The 15,520-nt window shown below is 48.9% G+C and overlaps 6 protein-coding genes across 6 annotated transcripts; 3 read left to right on the forward strand and 3 right to left on the reverse strand.

Annotated features, from left to right (window-relative positions):
* Window positions 1-129: 129 nt before the first annotated feature.
* On the reverse strand, window positions 130-2,466 carry DFJ58DRAFT_873299 (uncharacterized protein; the record flags this gene model as incomplete). Its single annotated transcript, XM_041394365.1, has 8 exons — window positions 2,246-2,466; window positions 1,921-2,179; window positions 1,741-1,817; window positions 1,601-1,689; window positions 1,470-1,544; window positions 627-1,420; window positions 534-578; window positions 130-483 (listed from the first exon to the last, which is right to left on the reverse strand). The coding sequence occupies exons 1-8, from the start codon at window positions 2,308-2,310 to the stop codon at window positions 130-132; spliced, it is 1,758 nt and encodes a 585-aa protein (XP_041245911.1). The 5' UTR covers window positions 2,311-2,466.
* A 633-nt stretch (window positions 2,467-3,099) lies between these two features.
* Window positions 3,100-4,506, reverse strand: DFJ58DRAFT_725805 (uncharacterized protein; the record flags this gene model as incomplete). The annotated part of the gene is made up of 2 exons (XM_041385296.1): window positions 3,100-3,331; window positions 4,178-4,506. The coding sequence occupies 2 exons, from the start codon at window positions 4,504-4,506 to the stop codon at window positions 3,100-3,102; spliced, it is 561 nt and encodes a 186-aa protein (XP_041245912.1).
* A 1,023-nt stretch (window positions 4,507-5,529) lies between these two features.
* Window positions 5,530-6,640, forward strand: DFJ58DRAFT_263416 (uncharacterized protein). The gene is made up of 5 exons (XM_041379536.1): window positions 5,530-6,009; window positions 6,068-6,083; window positions 6,155-6,228; window positions 6,285-6,552; window positions 6,608-6,640. Exons 1-4 carry the CDS (start codon window positions 5,730-5,732, stop codon window positions 6,446-6,448), a joined length of 534 nt encoding a protein of 177 aa, XP_041245913.1. The 5' UTR covers window positions 5,530-5,729; the 3' UTR covers window positions 6,449-6,552; window positions 6,608-6,640.
* Window positions 6,641-8,246: 1,606 nt separating this feature from the next.
* DFJ58DRAFT_777713 (UbiA prenyltransferase family-domain-containing protein) lies at window positions 8,247-9,863 on the forward strand. The gene is made up of 6 exons (XM_041389572.1): window positions 8,247-8,713; window positions 8,765-8,917; window positions 8,970-9,087; window positions 9,143-9,228; window positions 9,281-9,414; window positions 9,465-9,863. Exons 1-6 carry the CDS (start codon window positions 8,563-8,565, stop codon window positions 9,777-9,779), a joined length of 957 nt encoding a protein of 318 aa, XP_041245914.1. The 5' UTR covers window positions 8,247-8,562; the 3' UTR covers window positions 9,780-9,863.
* A 783-nt stretch (window positions 9,864-10,646) lies between these two features.
* On the reverse strand, window positions 10,647-12,162 carry DFJ58DRAFT_777714 (mitochondrial protein). Its single transcript, XM_041389573.1, is given in 8 exon segments — window positions 10,647-11,203; window positions 11,257-11,374; window positions 11,397-11,461; window positions 11,514-11,543; window positions 11,563-11,667; window positions 11,785-11,846; window positions 11,905-11,953; window positions 12,008-12,162. The coding sequence occupies 8 exon segments, from the start codon at window positions 12,057-12,059 to the stop codon at window positions 10,848-10,850; spliced, it is 837 nt and encodes a 278-aa protein (XP_041245915.1). The 5' UTR covers window positions 12,060-12,162; the 3' UTR covers window positions 10,647-10,847.
* A 1,424-nt stretch (window positions 12,163-13,586) lies between these two features.
* Window positions 13,587-15,171, forward strand: DFJ58DRAFT_263484 (uncharacterized protein). The gene is made up of 2 exons (XM_041379537.1): window positions 13,587-13,645; window positions 13,714-15,171. Exon 2 carries the CDS (start codon window positions 13,885-13,887, stop codon window positions 15,064-15,066), a length of 1,182 nt encoding a protein of 393 aa, XP_041245916.1. The 5' UTR covers window positions 13,587-13,645; window positions 13,714-13,884; the 3' UTR covers window positions 15,067-15,171.
* The last annotated feature ends 349 nt before the right edge of the window (window positions 15,172-15,520 follow it).

Genomic DNA, 15,520 nt, shown 5'->3' on the forward strand with positions numbered 1-15,520 from the left:
GTATGTATGTGCAGAGTCTGTGCAGTGTGTGCTACCTTGTTGTAATTGACAAGTGGATTGCGACGGGCCACGTGGGCCCCTCGCTTTCTGAAGTGTAATCATATCCGTAGACACTCGCTACATCAGAAATTAGCCACCAATTGCATCCTCTTCATAGATTGCGTCGTCAAACTTCAATGCAGAAGAATGACCTCCTCTCCCGCGAATTGGACCCAAGGGTATATTGTTTTCCTGTGCCGTAGACTTCTTGGCCTCGATCCAGAAGGACTTGGAGTACTGAACAATCTTATAGCTGAGGACGAACGCAGGCCAAGCAGCCCTCCGCCACATACTAGCTCCAGGCCTGTGGATTGTACTGTATGGTTGGAAAGCGATGACGATCCATGTCGTGACAAAAGTCAGCAACGAAGACACCCAAACATAGCGCGCGATCGTCTCTAGGGAGCCGGGGTTAATTTCGCGCACGTTCATCCCAAAGACCGACTGTTCAATCAGTGAGCGCTTTAGTTCGTGTTATACATCCAAACACATACAGCAGTAAAGCTGGCGGGCAAGAAGATCATGGTGAGGTATGATATCTGCAGAAGGCATGAGCTCTGTCGGTGTATATGTAGCTGCCGTCACACCTGTTTCATCGCTGCAGAGTCTCGAAGGGCCGCCGTCGTTAACTTGAATGTTTGACGACTATCCTCAATGTTTACAGTCGCGAATGCCAAATCTGTGGCATTCTTTAATCGACTGATTAACATCGAACATCTCCTGTGCAACCTGTCGATTTCGGAAAGGAGGTTCTTGCATTCTCGTCGCATCAGCTCTTCTGTAGTAGTCTTATTTTCTGAATCTTCCATTGCAGGGTTTGGAGTCTCCATAACAAACGTGACCGAAATCTCGAAATCATGAAGGAGGGTTTGGTACTGGAGGAGGTGCGCCTGAAGGCTATGGAGGTCATAGTTGAGGTCGGTCATAGCGGTGAAGTCGGAGGCATTCAAGATCACCTCCTGTGCATGATGAGCCTTCCCCACCACTCGAACAGATCGCATACACACCAAATCCTTGATGCGGTTATACAACACTTCAAATGCCTCATCCCACGCATACAGTGCGTACCACAAGATTGCCAGAAAGAAAAAGGTTGGATCTTCAGACGCCACGAATATTTTATTCCAGTAAACACTTCCACCTGCACGCTCCATAACCTGATGTAAGCGCTCGGCGGTAGTGCGATCACGCAGCGCAGGATGATACGTTATGATTGTAGAGGAATTCTTCCCGCGGATCATATGGATTGCCAGAAGGTCGATGAGAAGGACATATTCGCCTGTGAAAGGACTTAGACAAAACCGTGATAAAAGCAAGTACGGATTACCGTGTAGGTGAAGGGGTAACATGACATCTATAGTATTCTTCCTTTCATTCCGTTCTGTATGTTTTGTGATAAGAAGCGGTCAACTGTTGAAAAAATGACGAACTCATGCCCGTTAAGCTAGAATGTGTCTTCGTTTTCTTCTCCGTGGTCCGAATGAAAGGAAGGATAACTGTGATATCTACCCGGAACAACAGATTAACAACCTCGAGACCAACAGGCAGTCATCAGACGTACGATCCCCCACTCCATGTTGAACCTCTTCCCGGTATCGCGAAGGAATCCAGTTTATGGAGGATGCAAAGAAGAATGGCTCGATGTTATATCTATGAAAGGAAATTTCAGTGCTGAATTGGCATTTACGCCGGAGCACGAACTTCGTCCCCAACATCTTCAAAACGGATTCCGACATGTTATCCACGAATAACGCTCGAACGCGGACGTTTTCCCGAACCTAATTGTAGTCGTGATCACTCATTAGTTTGGCGAGATGAGGTTAAAACAATGCTTTCCTCCTGTAATTTCGACCAGAATTCGTTTTCCTTATCTTCCAGCACCTGCAGCCCTCGCTCGCGTGTTTTGAATTGACCGTCGCCCGTTACGTCAATGGTATATATGATGCACGGTTTCACGGTGCGCGCACATCGTGTCAACATCTGGCTTCGTGTCACTGGAATCGGACTCCAGTTGCCGAAAAGTTCTTGCGGGTATCCGCGCCATTCGTGCTCGTCCTTTTGAAATGGTGGCTCAGAGGATGAAAGGTCGGTGTTGAAATCTACCCAAGGCCATGGTCCCGAGGGTGCTGCATGACGATATCTGAACCAAATCAAGAGAACACATCTTCCTGAATATTTGAAAGGCAGGAAAGATGAGAACTCTTACACTGGTACTGGAATCGAACATGTTTGCGTTTCTAATGCCGAACTTGAGGTGTTGTTGGACGACATGCCAGGAAACAGGAAGTAAAGGTCCTCTTGGTTTGTACCTACTGGATTGGAGGAGCATGTATCATATATACCCGTGGGCTAAATGAAATATCTGGCCTTGGATCTCCGTCACACTTAGCCGCTCAGTGCTCATTGACCAGCCCATCGACAACTCGAATTAGGATGGCAAGAACGCTCCGTTTTAGGAGACAGCCGAGACCCATCTCCGTTATTGGCAGCAATCGATTCAGTGCTGCGGAAAGCCTCGAGTGTGAACGAAAGAAACAGGCGCTCGCAGTAATGAGTTTCGCTCTATCCGGGCCTTACCTATCGAATTAGGGAGCCTGCAATTATGCGAAGTCACACTTCTGACATGCTCCTGCCTAGCTCCGAAAGACGCTGGATGATGCTGAGAAAAAGTGTGTTGGCTCCAGTGCCGCCAGTCTGTGCTGGAAGTGATATAGTGGCGGCTGGCATATAGTCCATAGTCTGCTCTCGCCGTACACATGGGGAGCAACATCATGATGGTGCAGTAACATCAAAATTTGCTTTCGTCACCTGTAGCTTGTGTCTGCGGTGCATGAAGAAGGCTTTTACTGTCCCTACCGACGTGCATTGGCAGCTCTTCCCTCGATAAAGTACACTTTCGTATGACCCCTCATGAGCCCTGCCAGATCGAGGGAGAGCATGGCTGCCGCGTGGAAAGGGTCCAGTGATACACGTGGTTAATTCACGTTCGGGACTTTGCAAGCACCATGAAAAGAAGTCTTTGCACCGAAGAAGATTGTATGGTCCGACCCTCGTGAACCATCACAAGTAATAGACATTGCGAGGGATCGGTTTTTGTTCGCTGCCATAAGCATTGCCATCAGAATCAGACAGATAATCACCGACATCATCAAGGTCATCATCGTTGGCGAGTTGGTTGAGGAGTTGGTCTTGCCCTGCGAGATGTGCTCGAAGTTCAGTCTGTGTTGGTTGTACAACTTGTACTATGCTTGAATGAGGCTGCGTCGGCATGATCTCGGCAGCTGTTGCGGACCTTTAAAAAATGTCGAGAGTGCACTCTGCGGAGTCTGCGCTCAGTGCGCTGAGCGCTGAGCTCGCGAACTTCGCCCAAAAACAAGAATTGAGGGCTGAGCAGCTCTACTAAGTGTATTCTACCCCTTGGTCAGCACTTCTTCCTTTCGCCCATCCTCCGTCTAGGCTTATCAGTAGCAAGCTCCACCGACATCTATCATGCCATTATCCCAACGAGCTCAACAGCCTACATCTACTATGGCCCGGGGCCCTTCGCCCTCTTGCAGTGTGCATCGTCCCTGTTCCATATCATAGCTTTTTCGTGTCGTCTATTGATGCATGTTGGTCTATTGCCTTGTGTAAATTGTTATACACAATATATATGTATCTGCTTGACTATAATTTTAGATCTATTCCTCATGCTAGTGTCGTTGACGTTGTACTATCGATGGCCTAGTAATGCAAATTGATTTGCACAAGTGTTTCACGACTCAACCACAACACATAGAGCCTTGAAAATGAGTGCGAATTGTAGCTAGAAGCTTATATTAACCCCAGTTATTTCGCGGTTAATTCAAATCAAGACGCACCAGTTATAACCTATTCAGTTATAACCCGGGTTAATAACAACACTGTATAGATCTACTCACAAAAATCTTGAATTTTTTTGGCAATGTTACACTACCAAGATATGTGCAAATGCGACGGCATGTTCCTCTCCCCAATTCCAGTCAATGCTCGAGTTAACAATATCATATTTCAAAAAAGTCTAAGCATATGATATGCAATGATAAATGAAGAATATGAATATATAGGTATGGGCAGCGTGAAGGGAACGAGATGAAGAGCGCAGGACCAGGGTGCCAACCAGGGAAAGAATGAGATATTGCAGACGGCCATGCGAGGCGCCGAGGATGGCAAGAAGGTGCAGGAGGTTGAAGTGAGCAGCGGAAGACTGTAATAGGTCGTGGCGGCAGTCCCAAGCGTGTGGGCATTGGGCAACACCAGATTCATGGAAGGGCGAGGAAGGGGCATGCCAGGGTAGTGACGTTGCCCTTGGGGCGTGGGGCTGTGGACGTATGGGAGGTTGACCCAGGGCGGGTGACAGCGAGAGGTCGTATCGATAGTAGCACCAGGGCTGCAGGAGGTTGAGGGAGCAGGCAGCTGACGGTCGGGTGCGTTGCAGGAGGTTGCCATTGGCTGTGCGTGCATGAGCGGCAGCAGGAAGTCACTCTATGGCAGCACTGGCCAGGGCTGTGGGAGGTTGTGGAGAGGTTGCGTTTGGGTGTTTCTTGACTCTTGAGTCGGGTGCAGCTGTGCGTATGTCACTGCACCAAGCGCATTGGAGGAAGGGTGGGTGAGTGTAATTATGTGAAAGGGGAGGCGGTCGTCGACGAGGAAAAAAGAAAGACGGATGGCAAGCCGAGAAAGAATGTTGAAATTACAGTTGGAATATTGACGCGATGCAAACGCGGTCGCGTCATTAATGTATGTATCCGCTCTACAATTCCAACGGTCATGACAGCAGTATAGGTCGCAGAAAGACCTTGTGCCTTGCTTCTTAGTTGCCAAAGACGCATACATGCAATCACGATAAGTTGAGTACAAGTTGTGTTGTTGGCAAATCTGACCGCAGTGGTTGTGCCTGGTCCTCGGCAGAACTCACGCGAAAGGGGGGCAGCAAAACTTGGCAGAACTCCATGGTATCCGAAACTCTTGGAGAGGTAATTTAGACCTCTGATAACACATGGTTGGAATTTAAGAGAACATAAAAAATGACGATGGTGTATGCTGGAGGGCGTCCCCCTCGCATCATTGATCGACGACAATTTTGAGCGCCTGGAACGAGTTGACAACAGCTCGCATCATTACTACTGGAAATGCAAGCATTGCGGACGAGTTGAAAAGGGCAGAAGAAGCTCAGAGCATCAACAAAGTTGAAGTGCTCGAGGGAAATGATTTTGATCATCGAGTTGGATCGAGTTGAACAAGGAAGAATGGATATGTGCGGCTCGAAGGAGCATATGAACATTCTCAGGACTCAACACACAACCCATTCAACTTGTTAAAGCAAATCCGTTGTCCGTACCCACAAAGTACACTGGCTACTCCACATGTACACGAGGCAGACTCGTATTTTACATAAGTAGATATGGACTTTAGCGAGCGGTGTCACATGTGTTTGTCACATTTGGTCACAAATGCATGACACCGCGGTCCTTCTGATTGTATAACTCCAAGTACTAGTGTGAGCAAAGTACTTAGGCTTCATGCGGTCATAACAGCGCGCCCGAGTCTTCTGTTTCCATGTCCTCTCAGTGCCTGTCTAGTAATCTAGGGATGGTGATATATCTTCGCCGGATATCAATCACCGTGATGGCCCTTTCTCGACTAGATATCTTACTAGGCTGTGCAAACTGATGCCTGTCACCACCGCGACCAAGTTCCAACACGATGCAAATCAAAGACTCCACGCTCACTTTATGATACGAAAGCCCGATAACAGAGGCAGAGAGCGCACGACGCGACGGATTGCTCGAGGACTAAGAGCAGGCATAGTAGACATTGATCTATCTATGTGCTCGTCCATGGGTAGAACGCGAGTTATCTGTTTGGTTTGTGTGAATCTCCCCTATTTTTCACAGTTGACTTCTAGTCTGGGGTTGGCATGCCGACATAATGTGCCTTCCATCTTTTACGGTATTCAAGTTTCCGCCCGTGCAAATGTTTCTTGACCAACATTTATTCGATGATCCAGACACTTTGAAATTGCGGTATGATTTGTCATCGTCATACGCGCACCAGTGACCAAGTTCGCCTCTTACCTACACTCATTCTCTAACAGTATGACTATAGTCTCAAATGATCCCATTTGGTGGCCGTCCATCAATTCAGACCGTGTTTCCAGCTATTTTGGAGGTTCGTGGAGAACAGTCGGATGTTGAAGCTGATGTCTCAATCTAACCTTTTCGCAGTTGCCGCCTTTATTGGAGTGACGTATGAATGGGGTGAGCATGATCATATAAAAGAACTGCTGATAGCCTATAAGTATCTCCAGCACTTACATTCGGACAAGAGGTATGTTGATGCTATGACCGGAACAGCCATGTCGCTAAGCATATTGGGTTTTATAGGGTAGAATTGGTCTGGGTGAGCAGAGTTCTCATGTCATAAGAACAAACATGAAAATACACTTAATTCCAGAGGCAACGCTGGTCCCTAATGACAGTTCTGTACCTCGGTGTATGTAGCTTACCTATCACGGCTGTTATGTTGTGCTGACTTGAAAATATCCTAGGTACGCTACCTTGGAATCATATTCGCTGCGTATGTTCGGAAGGCTAAACAATGTGTTGTACTAATCGTCTGTCTCTCATAATCAGCATGTACATGCTGTGTATGTCTCCTTAGTACATTCACTATCTTTGCTTCTGACCAATGAAATACAGACAGTGTTCCTACCATCTCGCTGACAGATACCGTGAGTCTTCTGCATAGATACCTGCTACTCCCCTCCAATTAACCGCGATGCCCGGTAGGAGTGGGTGTGGTCCTTTATAAATTTCTTGGCTCACTAATGACTGTCGCATTATACTGCCGCAGATGTGAGTCTGTTTGGAGTGTGCTACCCGAGGCTGATTACTAACAGGATTCATCAGGCTGGATTATGTACGTCGTATGGAATTGGACGCGTGTTTTGGTATTTGCAATGTTGTGGGGTGAGCTTGGCACTCGCGAGACCTCAGCGATATTGACTTGACTGAAACATGCTGCAAGTCATTATGATCACTCGGTTGCATGTCATGTATCAACGATCCAGAAAGATCCTGATATTTCTCATTGTCACCTGTCTGGCTGACAACATTTTCGACGGAATGGTCTCCGTAATGACAACAATACATACTTCAGGGGGTACGCTTAATTGTGGATGACAAAAATGTGCATCTCATTGATGAATACCAGAGGAACTTATTCTCTCCGACACCCATCAGTGCTCGATTGGCTCGATTGGCTATGCGGAAGATGTCCTACTTCTGGATTCCATTACTTGGATAGTCTCCATTGTGTGGGAGGTCCTTGCACTATGTCTTGCAGTCCGGATTGCTGTGAAATACTTCCGTGAACTGCCACGACCTTCTGCAGGAGGAATTATTGAGGACTGTTTCACGGTGTTGATAAAAACTCACGTACTTTACTTTGTGAGGTGAGCCCATGCTGTGAATATAGGTTCCCGTTGCCGCTAAAGGATCGGACATGCTAGCTTTGTTGCTGTTTCTTGCTTTGACATCATTTTTAATTTCTCTCCAATACTCTCAACGGTATGTCAATATTTCACTGACCCCTGCAAATGACCATGGTTCATCATTTCTATAGGACCGAAATTCCCTGGAAACTCAGATTTATTCTGGGTTTGTTCAGATTTTGACGATCGTCCAGTTGTTTGTACTGGGACCCCCGCCTGATCCTTGGCATTCGAGAATACCACGCTAATCTCGTGGCTGATTCCGACACAGCAACTGGTATGACCTCGATCGCTTTCCAAGAGCGTGTGTGTATATCGACTGGTAGTAGTGTGTAATGCTCGGTGAAGTTGTCTAGTGCTCTGCAAGGAGCAGGGGAATTTATTTCTATTTATTCCCACTTTCGTGAATCGTCATGATATTAATTAAGTTGTTTGGTGTTCCGGAGTAGATTTCAGGGAGATCTGGTAAGAAGCGGTAAGTTCCCAGAGATCCTACCAAAGAGGCTGGCTGTGTAGCGGTACGGTCGCGGTGTCAGCCGAAACACTAGGTGCCTGGTGGGCGCCAGTGCCGCGCTGCAGTGACATCGTAGCTGTAGGTCACGTGGTATATTGTGACCCTAAGATTTGCATTATGCAAGCAAGCGGGTCGGATGTCTCGGATAGAAATGTCCTCGAGTACGTAATGTCCGGCTGATAACATATGGTACCATGAACTCCAGAAACCGCGTTGTGGCAGGTTAACGTGGCCTGGATGACGACGGGATGGTCATGGCTGTGTCCTTGGTTATCCTGAAAGGCCTGGGAGCTCTCAGGTGACTCAGGTTGAACGTTCACAAGTTCCAATTGTGCAGATTAACCGATTGCAATGATGCAATCGCATCCGAATCATACTATGTATGTTATATTGATTTCCGAGTCCTCAAGTTTGTCTTGAAGCGAACAAGATGAATGTATAAAAGCCCGTTTTCCTTTCCCCCCTCCATAGCATCTACCTATCTGCCCACTTTACCATGGAGGTCAAATCAACAGCCGTCAAGCAGCATCTTCCCTCGTCTTCGGACGCAACTTGGGTGGACTCTTTTCCTTCCAACATACGTCCTTACCTCTATCTGGCACGAGTTCACAACCCCGCTGGAACACTCTTGCTATTCTATCCATGCGGTGAGTAGCTTTGTGACGTTATTTTCTCCGTTGTTGACTTGAGTAATTTAGCATGGTCGGTCACTATGGCGTGCTACGCACACGGCACGCCGATGTCGACGGTGTGGAACTATGTAGGATTGTTCCTTACTGCTTCCCAAGTGTTCCACGCCGCTGGCTGCGTGATCAATGACATGTGGGACAAAGACGTCGACGCTGCCGTTCGTAAGTGCTACACATTCAATAAAGTGGCTCCTGGTAACACTTTCACGTTAAGCGCGAACAAGCACGCGACCCTTGGCTGCAGGGGATGTCTCGATGTTCCAGGCATTCCTCTTCCTCATCCCACAGCTGGCTCTTGGCATCTGGCTGTTAATGCAGTTGAATGAATACAGGTGTGTTGGAGTTTGGTGATTTTTTTTATCGGTTCTTTATCCTTTTTTTTTCAAGCTTGCGACTTGGACTCTCGTCCCTGGGTCTGGTGGTGTTGTATCCTGCCATGAAGCGGGTGACCAATTGGCCGCAGGCAGTGCTTGGTACGTTATACGAAGTTCCAAGACCACCGCGGTCATTAATGTCATCGGATAGGCATGTGCTTCAACTGGGGGGCACTATTAGGCGCGGCTTCAGTTGCTGGAGCAGTTGACTGGCATGTGTACATCCCTCTGTACTTGGGGGCTGCCTGCTGGACAATTGTATATGATACTTCTTACGCCCGTCAAGTAAGAATCATTTTTCCCTTCCGCACTCTTCGGCTGATCAATGAAATCAGGACAGAGATGAAGACGCCAAATATGGTGTGCGCTCAACCACGATAATCTTTGGAGATCAGATCCGACCTATTCTTGCTATCTTCTCCGCCGTTGTTTGTTCTCTGGTGTCGTATGCCGGATACTGCAACGGACATGGGTTGCCATTCTTCTGCGGTGTTGGGTTGGGCGCACTTCACCTTGCCCGACTTCTCGCCCGGACTGACTTTGAAAACAAGGAGAGCTGTGATGCTACGCTTCTCAGTAATGCTTGGTTCGGCTTCTGGGTTTGGGCTGGAGCTTTCGCCGACTTTCTGTTAAAGACGCAGCTCAACTAGTAGATGCAATGACATTATGAATCTCTTCTGAGTTTCTTTTACCTCGCGACATCGTAGAGTTTATTTCTTACGTATGCAATAGATACGCAAAATAATGAGATAATTCCAGGCTTTAGGACGGTGTGCCTGTGATACTGGGTGTCGTTTCGTTACCCTTTGAAATTCAACACCCGGGTTCTGTCCCCCGAATAAACTTTAAATCTGTAAGAGTATGCCGCCGGCCCCCTCCAGCGTCGTCTGCACGGAGACGGGCGAAATTCTCGATCGCTACGGAAACGACCAATTAGTCCCTCGCCGAGTGGGTTTTAGGGTCCGGATCAGTGCTAAAGGCAACCGGATCTGAGATCTGAGATTTGAAGCTTCCTATCCCCCCGCCGGTCACCGGTGACCGAACGCCGTTGAAGTCGTGCCTCGGAACTCTACATCCAAGTCCTGCAGCGGGTGGTAGGGATGTAGTCTGCCTCGTGACGCTTTGCTGAACGCTTCTAGCTTATAAGGCTTCGCTTTGAAGTGAAGGGTCAGACTAACCTAAATATTCTAACGAGGATAAACTTCACACTTTGCCTTCTTAGGACCGCTGACATCATCTTACTCTGCGCATGATGCCGCTCGCTCCTGCACTTCACGGATCCTTCGTATATCTCTATAGGCACTGGTTTAGACGAGCCGAATATCTGAATCGGACACTAGAGTTCGCCACAGGGGCATCATCTTGCGAGGAACCCGAACATTCCAACTTATCTCCTTCTGTGATGTACACATTAATTCAAAATGTGGTTCATGTATGCATAGGCACGCGGACAATGCGAACAACTTGATTCATGAGCCGCAGCAATGTTTAATTACCCTGGGAGGTTGGCAGGCTCCCTTTGAGGCGGTGGGTATTACTACTGGCACACTCAATTCTGCAATTCTGCTGATCCGAGCATACAGGCATGATGTTAATTCAGGATATATTCATGTCATCCGAGCCTACTCGCCGACCAGCAACTAATATGACAGGATTCTTGACAGTGGAAGTTTTCATTTAGATGAGGCAGTGAACAATGTTCTACCATCAGCAAACAATTAAGAGCTCGACGAATTAGGGGTAACCGTAGGTCCCCCTTTGGACCATCCAATCAGCTCCCTCATAGCACGTACGCCAACGGGTCCCCTAATGTTTTTAGCAGGATCCAAGGAAACGCAGATAGCTTCGGCCAAGTGGTCGACAGAAATTGGTGGGACGCTCAGCAAGGTAGCCATAGATACCAACGCAGAAGGTGTCTGCTCAGTCGCCTTTGGGAACACGCTCGTGCCGAGCCAGCGGACAATGGATGCTGGCATCGGCACGAAGGACGGCATAGCTGCGTGCATCCACGCCGAGAAGGTAAAGAGGTTGACCGGGATGGTCATCGGCCTAGTCTCGGGGTCATATATCATAGCTAGACAAAAGACGTCAGTGTCTAGAAGTATCCACGTGAGGATGTATGCTCACAAGGCCGAACGTGTACTGCTCGATACTGTGGATGATCTTTCATGATCTCATCGATTTTCTTCTCGGCCTCCAGTTTGGTCTCCATGTATCGCACGGATATAATAGGCCTGTGAAAGTCCTCCGCGGAAACGTAGACAAACGGTCGAACATTGCGTAATTCCTTGGGTGGGTTTACTGGCAGTGAACGCCTCACACATACGGATGGCTAGTGCAACATATGACGACGCGTTGCTGACGTGAATGCAGGTTGGGCTCACCAGTATCACGATTAAGTTTTTCGTAGGCTCCTAAATGACGTGCCTCAACCGGGGCTGATGCCCGTAATGGACTTGAGCAAGCCCACGAAGTCCTTATCATGGAACAGTTTATTACGTTGTGTATTATCAAGGAGGGTGCCTATGGTGTGCACGACTGCGTTGACGCCAGGTAGAATATCAGGCATATGTGTCGGGATTCATAGCGTCAGCTTTTCCGCCATTCTACCTGGTGGGCTCTAAGCGTTATACGCGATGAAAAAGAGTGATTTACGGACCTTCTCTGCCCAGTCTGGGGTATGGCCTTTTGGGGTGCGGTAAGGCTTCCCAGATGAACTGAACATGTAATATAGTCTCGACAGATAGAAGGAACGAGTTCAGACATACCTAACACTGGTGACCTCCCATACCCCGCGCAAGAGCAGCCTTGCACACCGCAGAACCTAAAGCTGGAACTGGATCAGCAATAGCTGGATACAATCAACGGGGAACCTCACCGACGAACCCATTACCACCCACGACAAGAATTTTCTGGGCAATAGCGGACATTCGTATAACAGCTGGAAAGAAGATTGCCGTCAAACCTAAAAATATTCAACCAAAAGTGTGGCGGTTGTTCATGCCCAAGGGCATGCCCGAACCCGGGCACTAGCGGCGATCACTGAATCATAGTGTGTACTGCCCATTTATGTAATACAAGGCCTGACCGGCCTAACCCCTGAAGCTCTCCGCTGCTGCGCTACTACTACGTGCCCTGTTATGTACACTTCCGAAGTACTTCGCCTCTCATGATATCTCAAGAACAAGGTACATGCGTTACCCCTCGATAAGATATTTCAAAGTTTCTGCTCGTGTATAAGGCCCTAGGTCAAGCACCTTGCCATCGCGCATCTGTTACTGTCCACCACCCCCGACCTGGAGTCTTCCTCCACCTACCACACCTAATCCTCCAACCTGCGCCCTCCCCCGTCACGCGCTAGGCCCAATTGCAACTGCAACCTCATGAAGCCTGACGCTGCCTTCACGTCTCGAAACCTCACGCGGACTCAGACTCCCGCGCCGGGGCGTGACCTCTCGAGGCCCTCCTGCTTTCGCTCAGCCATCAAGAAAATGCCAGAGTGCTTATTTGGGCTTATTCTGCTCAGTAAACCGCATAAGACGGAAGATGATTGGTTCATTGCAAAAGGAATACAAGTGAATTTGGTCACTCTCTAACCAAGGAAAACCTAGACAACACACAAGACAAAGAGACATGAGAAATTTTTTATTTCCGAGCAAAAAATGAAGGAGACACATCTCTATTTTTACAGCTTCAAAACGGAGGATTCCAAAAACGGACAACACGTTTTAAGTCATTAAAGCCGTTCGCGGTGCGAGGATGATGATGGTTTATGGCGGTAGTACCGGCGCAAGCTCGTGTTCTGGAATACCCAGCGATGATGATCAATCCTCCACACCTGGGGGAGATGCATGCGGTAACCGGTTGAGGCCGGAGACATCGATGTTGAATAATTCAGTATTCACTTATCCAACAACCATGTCTCCGGCCTCCGGCGTTGTCGGATACTGCATGAGGGCTTAGCAAAAGGAAGGCGGACTTTGGCGGAGAAGGACGATGGTGGTCATAAGAGGGCGTGGACGCCAAACTTGGCGCCCTTTCAACGTTGCAACCACCGGAGAACAACGAGGGTAGCGAAAGTGACGGGTAAGCGGAGTTTGGTGCGGTGGATGAAACTTGACTTGGGCAGTTAGATGAATGCGGATGGCAGGTATATTCCGGTCAAGGAAAGAGATGGGTGGCGAACAACCCGTTGTAGGTTTAGGTGGCGACTTTCTGGGCACCATCCTAACCGTGACGGTCACCCAACGTTATGTAGTTACTCCCGGACCACCATGGACGAGTGAACACTGAAGATATAGTCGTTACTTTAAAACACGCCCTGAGATTGATGCATTGATGAATCAACCTAATGGGCGTCTAAGTAGTAAGTAGTGGGTAGTGGGTTCACTTCTGGACGGCAGAAAAGTTGAAATGGCCCCGAGTCGAGTTTCTGGGAGTTATATATAATAGGCTCACAATGTGAACAATTATTCCGCAGATCAATCCATGATGAGTGACCATATACTTACTATAGGTACGTCTGTGCTATTGATAGTGTTTCATCCTATCACATTCCTTTCAGGCTGAATCTTGCATTCGCAGATCGTAACTGCGCAGATAGAACTGCGTTTGGGTTCCTTGGGCCAGCCAGCAACACTGTCGTTGCCTCGTGTCCTTACACATAGTACGTCCCACAACACGACATCGTGTCTTTCGCAGTTACGAAGTGCTCACGTTAACAGCAACAACGTTGACTTCTCGTGATCAGCGCACATGTCCGAGGCCAGCTCATACCATCATAACTACCACGGTCATCATGATCTAACCACACGCTACTACGCCGATCCCGGAGAGCACTCTTCTGGACCCGTACGCAGAAATAGATATGACCGTGACAACGTGAGTCCCAGGCGAGTGCGGGATGTATCCTGGATTAGCCAACGGTCTCCATCCCCAATTAATGACCCGTATGCACGATGGTACCCACCTCCACCCGAGCCCGAAGACCTTCCCACACCTGTTTTTCCAGACCAACCGCTACCCATGGCACACTCCTCGCCCATGATGGGGCGCACACACTCCTCGCCTATGATGGGGCGTACGCACTCCTCGCCTATGATGGGGCGTACGCACTCCTCGCCCATGATGGGGCGTACTCCGTCGCCTGGCATGAGGATGCCCTCCCCAATGATCGGAGAATACATGACCGTGGAGGAGCCTGAGGACGAGGAGGACGAGGAGGATGAAGAAGATGAAGAAGATGAAGATGAAGAAGAGGAACATCCGGAGGACCACGGGGAGATTGACTTTGATTTCTCTAATGCTCCTCAACACCGCACGAAAGGTCCACGACGCTGGGTTGGGGGCTTCGTCAAAGGCCTGCGTAAGTTTCCTGGCCTGCGCAAGTCCCCACACAGACCATCACCATCGGGTGACTTTGCATCGTCAATTGGTGCTCATCATGAGAATGATATGCAATTTCCAACCATATTGAGTTTGAATTTGCGCCCGCTCACGCCCACTGGAATAGCGCAGACCGCAGAGTTGATGCCCATGCCCCAACCCCCGTCACACCCGCAACCATCGCCACAGCATTATGCATATCAGCAGCAGTCGCATGTGCATAGACCACCTCCCCCAGCAACGTCATCGCCAGTGTATGCCCCTGGAGCGGATGTTGTCCCTCAAGTCCTCTCAACAGTTGACGAGCGCTCAAGCGAGCAAACTGGAACACATGAGACACATCCGCACCCACACTCCTCCGCCGATCATGCTCGTTCTCCCCGTACTCGTACACATAACCACTCACATTCACAATCTTATTCTTCAACTGTTCAGCCTGTCCACCCCAACGCAACTGTTCAGCCTGTCTACCCCAACACAACTTTCACCGTGACCGACTATGTCACTGTTCCCCCCGCCCCAGGCCACTCCTCCCCCACCTACGCGCATTAAGCGCTTTCTACACAACCTCGACCAGCTTCCCTGGGTTGAGCACGAGCAAATTGCCGATGCTTACTTCCCTGGCCGTTCCTCCCGCCACCGTCGCTATCCAGATTCACCTGTGGATGACGGAAAACCTGCAGCATCGTGGTACAACAAGCGTCAAAATTCCCTCCCAAAAGAGATGGGTATTGGGCCGAGCAGCGCGGCCCTGTTGTATGGATGGCCGCCACAGATGCAAAAGTCTTACTCGCACCAGGGAATGGTTTATCCACAATTCCCATACGGGTACGCGCCCATACAGCCCGCGTTTGTATACCCAACTACGTTCCCGCGAGCTCCACCACCGAGGACAAATTAGAGCTCCGGTGCGAATCACCATCATATCGCTGTGTTGTATGTTTTTGGATAAATACATACGATGTGTCGTTATCATCCGCAGCTGATTCAGTTATTCCAGGATCAT

This window comes from Suillus subalutaceus, assembly GCF_016647625.1.
Source record: "Suillus subalutaceus strain FC151 chromosome Unknown DFJ58scaffold_30, whole genome shotgun sequence".
Taxonomy (NCBI): Eukaryota; Fungi; Basidiomycota; class Agaricomycetes; order Boletales; family Suillaceae; genus Suillus; species Suillus subalutaceus.